Source organism: Aulonocara sp. 'chitande type north' Nkhata Bay, linkage group LG7, assembly GCF_057382095.1.
Source record: "Aulonocara sp. 'chitande type north' Nkhata Bay isolate Kocher_YH1m ecotype deep benthic linkage group LG7, A_spYH_male_GT1.1, whole genome shotgun sequence".
NCBI lineage: Eukaryota > Metazoa > Chordata > Actinopteri > Cichliformes > Cichlidae > Aulonocara > Aulonocara sp. 'chitande type north' Nkhata Bay.
Window position 1 is genome coordinate 69,447,063 of NC_141350.1, and position 12,627 is coordinate 69,459,689.

Consider the following 12,627-nt stretch of genomic DNA (forward strand, 5'->3'; position numbering starts at 1 on the left):
CACTCTCGCACCTGTCCTCTCACACCTGTCCCCCCTCACACCTGTCCCCTCTCACACCTGTCCTCTCACACCTGTCCCCCCTCACACCTGTCATCCCTCACACCTGTCCCCCCTCACACCTGTCCTCTCACACCTGTTCTCTCTTACACTGACCTCTCACACCTGTCCCCCCTCACACCTGTCCCCTCACACCTGTCCCTTCACACGTGTCCTCTCACACCTGTTCTCTCTCACACCTGTCCTCTCACACCTGTCCCCTCTCACACCTGTCCCCTCACACCTGTACCCCCTCACACCTGTTCTCTCACACCTGTTCTCTCTCACACCTGTCCTCTCACACCTGTCCTCTCACACCTGTCCCCTCACACCTGTTCTCTCTCACACCTGTCCTCTCACACCTGTCCCCCTTACACATGTCCCCTCTAAGACCTGTCCCCTCACACCTGTTCTCTTTCACACCTGTCCCCTCACACCTGTTCTCTTTCACACCTGTCCTCTCACACCTGTACCCTCTCACACCTGTCCCCTCACACCTGTTCTCTCTCACACCTGTCCACTCACACATGTCCCCCCTCACACATGTCCTCTCACACCTGTCTCCTCACTCCTGTCCTCTCACACATGTCCCCCCTGACACCTGTCCCCTCTCACACCTGTCCTCTCACACCTGTCCCCTCTCACACCTGTCCTCTCACACCTGTCCCCCCTCACACCTGTCCTCCCTCACACCTGTCCCCCCTCACACCTGTCCTCTCACACCTGTTCTCTCTTACACTGACCTCTCACACCTGTCCCCCCTCACACCTGTCCTCTCACACCTGTCCCCTCACACCTGTCCTCTCTCACACCTGTCCTCTCACACCTGTACCCTCTCACACCTGTCCACTCACACATGTCCCCCCTCACACATGTCCTCTCACACCTGTCTCCTCACTCCTGTCCTCTCACACATGTCCCCCCTCACACCTGTCCTCTCACACCTGTCCCCACTCAGCTCTGTCCTCTCTCACACCTGTTCTCTTTCACACCTGTCCTCTCACACCTGTTCTCTCTTACACTGACCTCTCACACCTGTCCCCCCTCACACCTGTCCTCTCACACCTGTCCCCCCTCACACCTGTCCTCTCACACCTGTCCCCTCACACCTGTCCTCTCTCACACCTGTCCTCTCACACCTGTCTCCTCACTCCTGTCCTCTCACACATGTCCCCCCTCACACCTGTCCTCTCACACCTGTCCCCACTCAGCTCTGTCCTCTCTCACACCTGTTCTCTTTCACACCTGTCCTCTCACACCTGTCCCCCCTCACACATGTCCCCTCTAAGACCTGTCCCCCCTGACACCTGTCCCCTCTCACACCTGTCCTCTCACACCTGTCCCCTCTCACACCTGTCCTCTCACACCTGTCCCCCCTCACACCTGTCCTCTCACACCTGTCCCCACTCAGCTCTGTCCTCTCTCACACCTGTTCTCTTTCACACCTGTCCTCTCACACCTGTCCCCCCTCACACATGTCCCCTCTAAGACCTGTCCCCCCTGACACCTGTCCCCTCTCACACCTGTCCTCTCACACCTGTCCCCTATCACACCTGTCCTCTCACACCTGTCCCCCCTCACACCTGTCCTCTCACACCTGTCCCCACTCAGCTCTGTCCTCTCTCACACCTGTTCTCTTTCACACCTGTCCTCTCACACCTGTCCCCCCTCACACATGTCCCCTCTAAGACCTGTCCCCTCTCACACCTGTCCTCTCACACCTGTCCCCTCTCACACCTGTCCTCTCACACCTGTCCCCACTCAGCTCTGTCCTCTCTCACACCTGTTCTCTTTCACACCTGTCCTCTCACACCTGTCCCCCCTCACACATGTCCCCTCTAAGACCTGTCCCCCCTGACACCTGTCCCCTCTCACACCTGTCCTCTCACACCTGTCCCCTCTCACACCTGTCCTCTCACACCTGTCCCCCCTCACACCTGTCCTCCTTCACACCTGTCCCCCCTCACACCTGTCCTCTCACACCTGTTCTCTCTTACACTGACCTCTCACACCTGTCCCCCCTCACACCTGTCCTCTCACACCTGTCCCCTCACACCTGTCCTCTCTCACAGCTGTCCTCTCACACCTGTCCCCCCTCAGACCTGTCCCCCCTTCACACCTGTCCTCTCACACCTGTTCTCTCTCACACCTGTCCTCTCACACATGTCCCCCCTCACACATGTCCCCTCTAAGACCTGTCCCCCCTCTCACACCTGTCCCCTCTCACACCTGTCCTCTCACACCTGTCCCCCCTCAGACCTGTCACCCCCTCACACCTGTCCCCTCACACCTGTCCCCCTTCACACCTGTCCTCTCACACCTGTCCTCTCACACCTGTCCTCTGACACATGTCCCCTCTAAGACCTGTCCCCTCTCACACCTGTCCCCTCTCACACCTGTCCTCTCACACCTGTACCCCCTCACACCTGTCCCCTCACACCTGTTCTCTCTCACACCTGTCCTCTCACACATGTCCCCTCTAAGACCTGTCCCCCCTCACACCTGTCCCCTCTCACACCTGTCCTCTCACACCTGTTCTCTCTCACACCTGTCCTCTCACACCTGTCCTCTCACACCTGTCCCCTCACACCTGTCCTCTCACACCTGTCTCCTCACACCTGTCCTCTCACACATGTCCCCTCTAAGACCTGTCCCCCCTGACACCTGTCCTCCCTCACACCTGTCCCCCCTCACACCTGTCCTCTCACACCTGTTCTCTCTCACACTGACCTCTCACACCTGTCCCCCCTCACACCTGTCCTCCCACACCTGTGCCCTCACACCTGTCCTCTCTCACAGCTGTCCTCTCACACCTGTCCCCCCTCAGACCTGTCCCCCCTTCACACCTGTCCTCTCACACCTGTTCTCTCTCAAACCTGTCCTCTCACACATGTCCCCCCTCACACATGTCCCCTCTAAGACCTGTCCCCTCTCACACCTGTCCCCTCTCACACCTGTCCCCTCACACCTGTCCCCTCACACCTGTACCCCCTCACACCTGTTCTCTCACACCTGTTCTCTCTCAAACCTGTCCTCTAACACCTGTCCTCTCACACCTGTCCCCTCACACCTGTTCTCTCTCACACCTCTCCTCTCACACATGTCCCCCTTACACATGTCCCCTCTAAGACCTGTCCCCCCTCACACCTGTCCACTCTCGCACCTGTCCTCTCACACCTGTCCCCCCTCACACCTGTCCCCCCTGACTCCTGTCCCCTCTCACACCTGTCCTCTCACACCTGTCCCCCCTCACACCTGTCCCCCCTCACACCTGTCCTCTCACACCTGTTCTCTCTTACACTGACCTCTCACACCTGTCCCCTCTCACACCTGTCCCCTCACACCTGTACCCCCTCACACCTGTTCTCTCACACCTGTTCTCTCTCACACCTCTCCTCTCACACATGTCCCCCTTACACATGTCCCCTCTAAGACCTGTCCCCCCTCACACCTGTCCACTCTCGCACCTGTCCTCTCACACCTGTCCCCCCTCACACCTGTCCCCCCTGACTCCTGTCCCCTCTCACACCTGTCCTCTCACACCTGTCCCCCCTCACACCTGTCATCCCTCACACCTGTCCCCCCTCACACCTGTCCTCTCACACCTGTTCTCTCTTACACTGACCTCTCACACCTGTCCCCCCTCACACCTGTCCCCTCACACCTGTCCCTTCACACGTGTCCTCTCACACCTGTTCTCTCTCACACCTGTCCTCTCACACCTGTCCCCTCTCACACCTGTCCCCTCACACCTGTACCCCCTCACACCTGTTCTCTCACACCTGTTCTCTCTCACACCTCTCCTCTCACACATGTCCCCCTTACACATGTCCCCTCTAAGACCTGTCCCCCCTCACACCTGTCCACTCTCGCACCTGTCCTCTCACACCTGTCCCCCCTCACACCTGTCCCCCCTGACTCCTGTCCCCTCTCACACCTGTCCTCTCACACCTGTCCCCCCTCACACCTGTCATCCCTCACACCTGTCCCCCCTCACACCTGTCCTCTCACACCTGTTCTCTCTTACACTGACCTCTCACACCTGTCCCCCCTCACACCTGTCCCCTCACACCTGTCCCTTCACACGTGTCCTCTCACACCTGTTCTCTCTCACACCTGTCCTCTCACACATGTCCCCCTTACACATGTCCCCTCTAAGACCTGTCCCCCCTCACACCTGTCCACTCTCGCACCTGTCCTCTCACACCTGTCCCCCCTCACACCTGTCCCCTCTCACACCTGTCCTCTCACACCTGTCCCCCCTCACACCTGTCATCCCTCACACCTGTCCCCCCTCACACCTGTCCTCTCACACCTGTTCTCTCTTACACTGACCTCTCACACCTGTCCCCCCTCACACCTGTCCCCTCACACCTGTCCCTTCACACGTGTCCTCTCACACCTGTTCTCTCTCACACCTGTCCTCTCGCACCTGTCCTCTCACACCTGTCCCCCCTCACACCTGTCCCCTCTCACACCTGTCCTCTCACACCTGTCCCCCCTCACACCTGTCATCCCTCACACCTGTCCCCCCTCACACCTGTCCTCTCACACCTGTTCTCTCTTACACTGACCTCTCACACCTGTCCCCCCTCACACCTGTCCCCTCACACCTGTCCCCTCACACGTGTCCTCTCACACCTGTTCTCTCTCACACCTGTCCTCTCACACCTGTCCCCTCTCACACCTGTCCCCTCACACCTGTACCCCCTCACACCTGTTCTCTCACACCTGTTCTCTCTCACACCTGTCCTCTCACACCTGTCCTCTCACACCTGTCCCCTCACACCTGTTCTCTCTCACACCTGTCCTCTCACACCTGTCCCCCTTACACATGTCCCCTCTAAGACCTGTCTCCTCACACCTGTTCTCTTTCACACCTGTCCCCTCACACCTGTTCTCTTTCACACCTGTCCTCTCACACCTGTACCCTCTCACACCTGTCCCCTCACACCTGTTCTCTCTCACACCTGTCCACTCACACATGTCCCCCCTCACACATGTCCTCTCACACCTGTCTCCTCACTCCTGTCCTCTCACACATGTCCCCCCTGACACCTGTCCCCTCTCACACCTGTCCTCTCACACCTGTCCCCTCTCACACCTGTCCTCTCACACCTGTCCCCCCTCACACCTGTCCTCCCTCACACCTGTCCCCCCTCACACCTGTCCTCTCACACCTGTTCTCTCTTACACTGACCTCTCACACCTGTCCCCCCTCACACCTGTCCTCTCACACCTGTCCCCTCACACCTGTCCTCTCTCACACCTGTCCTCTCACACCTGTACCCTCTCACACCTGTCCACTCACACATGTCCCCCCTCACACATGTCCTCTCACACCTGTCTCCTCACTCCTGTCCTCTCACACATGTCCCCCCTCACACCTGTCCTCTCACACCTGTCCCCACTCAGCTCTGTCCTCTCTCACACCTGTTCTCTTTCACACCTGTCCTCTCACACATGTCCCCTCTAAGACCTGTCCCCCCTGACACCTGTCCCCTCTCACACCTGTCCTCTCACACCTGTCCCCTCTCACACCTGTCCTCTCACACCTGTCCCCCCTCACACCTGTCCTCTCACACCTGTCCCCACTCAGCTCTGTCCTCTCTCACACCTGTTCTCTTTCACACCTGTCCTCTCACACCTGTTCTCTCTTACACTGACCTCTCACACCTGTCCCCCCTCACACCTGTCCTCTCACACCTGTCCCCTCACACCTGTCCTCTCTCACACCTGTCCTCTCACACCTGTCTCCTCACTCCTGTCCTCTCACACATGTCCCCCCTCACACCTGTCCTCTCACACCTGTCCCCACTCAGCTCTGTCCTCTCTCACACCTGTTCTCTTTCACACCTGTCCTCTCACACCTGTCCCCCCTCACACATGTCCCCTCTAAGACCTGTCCCCCCTGACACCTGTCCCCTCTCACACCTGTCCTCTCACACCTGTCCGCTCTCACACCTGTCCTCTCACACCTGTCCCCCCTCACACCTGTCCTCTCACACCTGTCCCCACTCAGCTCTGTCCTCTCTCACACCTGTTCTCTTTCACACCTGTTTCCCCTCACACCTGTCCTCTCACACCTGTCCCCACTCAGCTCTGTCCTCTCTCACATCTGTTCTCTTTCACACCTGTCCTCTCACACCTGTCCCCCGTCACACCTATCCCCTCACACCTGTTCTCTTTCACACCTGTCCCCACTCACACCTGTCCCCACTCACACCTGTCCTCTCTCACACCTGTACCCTCACACCTGTCCTCCCTCACACCTGTCCTCTCTCACACCTGTCCCCTCACTCCTGTTCTCTTTCACACCTGTCCTCCCTCACACCTGTCCTCTGTCACACCTGTCCCCCCTCATACCTGTCCCCTCACACCTGGTTTGTAGAGGTTTTCTGTAATGCAAACAGCTTCGGTCTGAGCCCGGATATCCAGCACATCGTCAGACAGCCGTGAGAGGATCAGACCTGAGTGCAGACTGATTTCCTGCCGATGGACTTGCCGCTGCACTCTTAAATTCTGCCTCTCATCTGATTACAGTGCTCATTGATCAGCGTGTAAACAACCATTGAATGAGGATGTGCACCGGTTTGATGTGACCGTCTCCTCTCTGAAGCACTGCATGCTGAAATCTCATGGGTGCTAATTATGTGTGCACACAGATTACAAGGATTGCATTTCATACTTGAATAATAACTATTAAAAACGAGTGTTTTCCAATTAATTAAACACACAGTCTTTAAGTAACCTCTGGACATCTGCCCTGCGGGCTGAGCTCATTCGGGAGCTGCTGGAGGAAACAAACGAGCGCTCCTTTCATGTGAAAATCTTCACAAAAGAGTCGTGCCACTGAGAATACGGGGGAAACGCCGCCGCCACACTTCCCTCAGTGTTCGACTTTGTTCGTGCAAATTGTGAACATAACTTTTTGATATGATAAAACAGCAGAACAGTGTCATTCCAGGGGCGGGCCTGCTGGGGGGCTCGCCGTGGAGATGATGAAAGAGCTTTTCCGAGTCATTACTCCATCCAGCAGGAAGCCCTCGGTGGGCTCGCCCTCCTGAGCATCATCAGCACCCGAGGAGGAGGCGGAGGAGGAGAGGCGCGCACCTCAGCCGGTGCAGAGGGCTTTAATGAAAGATGCTTAAAAAAGCATGAAAACGTCTCTGTTAAACTGCTTAGCCTCTGCAGAGGATCAGCCGACTCGCATTGTTTCCCCCTCAGTGCAGCCGGAGAGAGGCTGCTCACTTTACCCAGGATTCACTGCAGCAAATCAATATTCGTAGTAGTAACTATTGTTTACATCTCAAAGTATGATTTCCAAACAGGATGACGTTTGTGAGAGAGAACCTGTGACGGCGTGCCTCCTGAAATGGCCTGTGGAGTGTTGGGATCAACAGCAGTTGACATTAAAGAAACATTAAAGACATTAAAGAAACTGATGGACATTATGAACAATGCTGGGCATCCTCTGCACACGGCCATAAACAACCAGAAGAGTCTGTTCAGTGACAGGTTGCTTCTCCCAAAGACAAGAACTAACAGACTTAAAAACTCCTTTGTCCCACACGCCATCAGACTGTTTAACTCCTCCCTGGAGGGGAGAGGGAGGGGAAACAGGAGGACAAAGGAGGGAACAACTAAGCTGTAGTGCCTCTTCACCTCACTGTGCAATACCTTTTGTGCAATACTTTTGTAAATAGTCAACAGTGCAATAGACTCAATACTTGAAATGTGCAATTCACTTGTATTTTTATTTTTATTCCTATTTATTCTATTTATCCCCTTCGTATATTTTATTTATATTGTCTCTGTATTTATATATATGTGTGTGTGTGTGTGTGTATTATATATATATATATATATATATATATGTATATATATATATATATGTATATATGTATATATATATATGTATATGTATATATATATATATATATATGTATATGTATATATATATGTATATGTATATATATATATATATGTATATGTATATGTATATATATAATATTCTGTAACTCTGTAACTTCTGTCGGTGCTGTGCTTTTTTGGAAATCGAATTTCCCAGAGGAACCCACCCGAGGGATTAATAAAGTTCTATCTAATCTAATCTAATCTAATCTAATCTAATCAGTTAATGCACCAAACTCGGCTTCCTCGCTGTGCTCCTACCTGCAAACGTGGAAATTCCTGCAGCCTCGTTCTGAAAATCCGTGGACGTGGCCATTAGAGATGGACTTCAGCTGGTTTCACCGAAAAGCAGCGACCGGACTTCCACTGACGCGGGAAGTATTCTCCTTGCTGGCACTCTGCTAATTATAGTCCCCACTAATCAGATTAGGCGGAGGCGGTGTGGGCTTAGATCCTCAAAGTTCACTGAGCTGCTCTCAGGACACTCAGCATCAGCCACAGCTGTCCACGCTCTCCCACACGCACACCAATCAGTCCGCAGATTGATCGCCACCAAGTTCATAATTCAACACTGTTCAGCAGAGAACGCTAAAATACGCGAGAGCGGGACGGCCTGGTTTGATGTTTCACCGGATTGTACTGCCTGTCACGGCATCTGTCCTGCTCACACTGTCACCTGTTACGCATCAGTGGAATCCCGAACACCTGAAGTGACATCACGTCCTGAACGCTTCTTAAGTCACACAATTAGAACTGATGACATTTCCACAGGAAGTAATCAATTAAACTGAAAATGAATGAAGGAATGTAACTTTTACACTCAAACCCCGCCCCTCTGATGATTTTTCCTCTGTGTAGAAGTTAAAGTTGTTCCTACTGACCCCTGTGGCTGTTAATTGTGATGTAGCATCTGATACGTCATCTACTTACGTTTCAAAACCTCAGCATGAGCGTTTTTTTTTTAACCAGAGCTGTTGAACCGCGCACTCATTGGCTAATGACCAGCTAATCACATGTTTTAGCCAATGAGCATAATCCTTCCTCCTGAAACACAGCAGGATAACCTCTCTTTGCTATAGTTTGTATGGAAGATGCCAACTTGTCTGCAAACACCTGCCAACTACTAAAAATGAAATTATAATCATTTGCCTTTAAAGCAAAAGTCGTTCAACTCTGAACTCTGAGGGTGAATTATTTCTATTTCCTGTTTGGAGCTCACATTTTCAAGTTTTAATCCCACTCAGCGAGCTCTTGTTGAGCGTTTGCAGACGTATCGTCGTCTTCAGTGCAAGCTACAAGTGAACGCAGCAACCTGCTAACAACCAAAGTGAATGCAGGTCGTATCACGTCCAATCCAATGTGTGCGTGACGTCACATGAGAAACCTCTGCAAAGCTACAGTCACTTTGAAACCACTGCTATCGCCATCTGGTGGCCGGCAGGTGTAATGCAGGTTTAAACCCTCTGAGCTCCGAACACACATCAACTCATGTTTGTGTCCTGCTGGGAGTTTATTTAAACCAAGAACCTAACCAAGCATTTTTATTGGCTAAACCTAAACCCAAAGTTTTTATTGGCTAAGTCAAACCAAAGGAGCTAAAGAGTGGAGTAATATTTGTTTGTCACGAATCATTTGGAATATTTCATAAACTACATGTTGGTCCACGGCGCACTTTGATGACGTGTTTCGTGCACAAACAGTCAGAAACTCTGCAGGTGTGAGGAACGTGAAGCCTTATTATCCTGGTGCTTTTATTTTGTAGGGTCGCGTTAGTTCCACCTGCTCGCAGAGTGCGCGCGGGCTGAGGGGAGAGGAGAGAGCGAGCAGGAGGAGGTGTGAGCGTGCGGAGGTGGAGCTGAGCCTCCTCTCCGCTCAGTCTGTCTGCGGGTTCGGCGCAGATCGGGTGCGCAGAGCCGGAGCGGACAAAGTGCCGCCGCGAGCCTCCTGCGATGCTCCTGGAACTCCCGCTCCTCTCCGCCCGCTTTTCCCTCCTCCGTCCCGCGCTCCGACGCGACTTCTCCCGCGCGTAAAAGTCATGTCGTACCCTCAGGGCTTCCTGTTCCAGCCCCACGCGCCTCTGGCTCTGCACTCCTCCTTCGGCTCCGGCCTCCTCCTGGGAGCGCGCTCCGAGGAGCTCGGCCGCTCCGCGTCCGGCTCCGCCTTCGCTCCGTACTCCGGACCGGCGACCTCCCCCGGCTTCGGCCCTCAGCTGCCCTACGGAGGGGAGCCGCGCGCCGCCGCGGCGCTCAGCTCCTATGTGGTGAGTGCGCGCGGAGACGGCCAGGGCTCGGGTCTGGGTCTGGTTCCGGTCCGTACAATGAAAATATCTGCTCTTCAAAAAGTTATTTTTCTCATTTATTTTCAATGATTTTTGAATTTATTATTACATTTATTTAAAATTCATTTTTAATCTGTTTTTTTTATCTTTTTAAAAATCTTATTTATAAGATAAAAATAATTTTTAATTATTTGTCTTTTATTTTTGAATTAATTATTATTTATATTTATTAATTAAATTTTTAAATTTAGTTTTAATTATTCTTTAATTTATTTTATTTTAAAAAAATTGTAAATTATTTTTAATGGTTTTTTTTAACTTATTTTTGTTTTTACATTTTTATTTTTATATATATTTTTACTTATTCTTTAATTCATTTTTTTAAATTATTTTTTTAAATGTATTTTAAATTGAAGGAGGAACATTGTACATTTCTGTGAGGCTGTGAGATTTTTCAGGTGGATTAAACTGAGCAAGGTCTTTCCTCCTTCTGTGTTTGGGTCTGTAGTTTGAAGCCGTGTGGTCATGTGACCCTCGGGTTAAACTGCGTGGGAACTCGAGCTGACCACTAACATGATGGTTTCTGTTTCAGAGTCCGGGTTACGACCCGTCCTCGGGCATCTCCGGGTCCTTGGACTACCACCCGTTTGGGGCGCTGGGCCCATATCCGTATGGAGACCCCGCCTACAGGAAGAACGCCACACGGGATGCCACGGCCACGCTGAAGGCCTGGCTTAGCGAGCACCGGAAGAACCCGTACCCCACCAAGGGCGAGAAGATCATGCTGGCCATCATCACGAAGATGACCCTGACGCAGGTGTCCACCTGGTTCGCCAACGCCCGGCGCCGGCTGAAGAAGGAGAACAAGATGACGTGGACGCCACGGAACAGGAGCGAGGACGAGGAAGAGGAGGACAACATCGACCTGGAACGCAACGAAGAGGACGAGGAGCCACTGAAGGCGAGCAGCGAGGAGACGGAGCCGAAGCGTGAAGCTGGTGAGTGAGGGGGGAGGGGTCCATCCATTGATTGATCGATTAATTGATGGGTTTTAAAATGACCTGCACGTGACACGCGTCGGGAACCCGGAGACGTTTGCCGGCGCTCCTCTCCGTCCGTTCTTGTAGGTGATGACATCATCGCAGCGGCTGCAGTGGAAACAGTTTCATGAGGTTGGTTTTAGTTCTGAGTGTGAGCAGAGCGAGCGGCTCGTCCTGATCAGGTCTGTCGTTGTTACTGCTCCTGTTTGTTCATAGATCAGATTATTGATCAGCTTCAGATTTTCATCAGATCATCGGTTAAAATCAAAGAATGTTCTGGACCCGTTTTTTAAAAAGTGAAGAGCAGCAGGCGCACGGCGAGAGAAGCGGGAGAAGATGTTGGGAGCTGAGTGCGTTTAATGATGCTGAAGCGTGGAGACGGTCGGCGGCGGCGTTCTTCTGATTGATTATTTCTCACTGATGATGTCATTGATCTGGACGAATCAAACACTTTCAGGCTGAACTCTTTTCTTTCTTCTTTAAAGTCGATTTATTGGTCGTGAGAGCAGCTGCTGATTGGCTGCTGATTTTGTTTGGGCTGCGGAAACTGTGACCATAAGGCAGATGTGAGGGGGCGGGGTCTAATATGCAGTGCATTTTGTTTGTGTGTTTGAATCAAACTCATAACCCTGCACGCTGAACCCTGATGTGTGTTTGGTCTGACCTGGCCTGTCCCACCTCCCCCCCCAGACTCCCGCAGTTTGGCGTTCAGAGAGGACGGCGGCAGCGACGCCGATCGAGGATTCGACGAGCTGGACTTTAAGGATTCCCCCGTGGACCGGAGACCCGTGGACATGTCGGCGGACCCTCCTCGGAGCGCCCCCACTCTGAGCGTCTCGCTCAGAGTGCTGGAGGGGACGCGCACGCCGAGCCCGCGGTCTAAGGAGCGCCCCTGCGGCACCACCCAGGGGCCGAACGTGGCCCCCAAACCCAAACTCTGGTCGCTGGCTGAGATCGCCACGTCTTCGGACAAAAGCAAAGGATGTAGTGACTCTGCACAGAGCGTGGGGGCGGGACAGCAACGGACCCCGTTCCCCCACGGCCCCGCCTTGCCCCGACACTTCTATTACGCCTCCACCTTCATCCCCGGATACTCCGCCTACGGCCCCCCGGGGCCCCTGCACAGCGGCGCCTCGTCATTAAACGGATTACTGCAGACGGCGGCCCGAGACCGCCGGCTGCGCTGCCAGAGCCAGTTGGAGCCACACGAGCACAGCAGAGGCACGGCGAACGTGTAGAGCGCCTCCACGGGTCTGCGCGGCCCCCGGGGGGCGGGGCAGACTGATTTGTTAACAGGAAGGTTGAATTTGAGACAGTTTTTCTATGTTGATCAGATGTTTGTAATCTTCACGTATCATT

At 53.3% G+C, this 12,627-nt stretch overlaps 2 protein-coding genes across 2 annotated transcripts in view; one reads left to right on the plus strand and one right to left on the minus strand.

Annotated features, from left to right (window-relative positions):
* LOC147326874 (uncharacterized) overlaps positions 1-8,552 on the minus strand; it is a 76,107-nt gene extending 67,555 nt beyond the window's left edge. The window contains exon 1 of the mRNA XM_086302267.1: positions 8,212-8,552. Within this exon, the coding sequence (XP_086158393.1) occupies positions 8,212-8,266 (55 nt within the window). The 5' untranslated portion in view covers positions 8,267-8,552. The remainder of the gene's footprint in view (positions 1-8,211) is intronic.
* A 970-nt stretch (positions 8,553-9,522) lies between these two features.
* irx5b (iroquois homeobox 5b) lies at positions 9,523-12,627 on the plus strand. The gene is made up of 3 exons (XM_086302700.1): positions 9,523-10,210; positions 10,821-11,226; positions 11,959-12,627. Exons 1-3 carry the CDS (start codon positions 9,986-9,988, stop codon positions 12,504-12,506), a joined length of 1,179 nt encoding a protein of 392 aa, XP_086158826.1. The 5' UTR covers positions 9,523-9,985; the 3' UTR covers positions 12,507-12,627.

Excerpts from the sequence above, each read along its gene's own strand:
- irx5b (XM_086302700.1), top strand. The coding sequence starts at position 9,986 with ATGTCGTACCCTCAGGGCTTCCTGTTCCAGCCCCACGCGCCTCTGGCT. Across the intron at positions 10,211-10,820 it reads CGGCGCTCAGCTCCTATGTG|AGTCCGGGTTACGACCCGTC; the intron begins GTGAGTGCGCGC and ends TTTCTGTTTCAG. Across the intron at positions 11,227-11,958 it reads GGAGCCGAAGCGTGAAGCTG|ACTCCCGCAGTTTGGCGTTC; the intron begins GTGAGTGAGGGG and ends CTCCCCCCCCAG.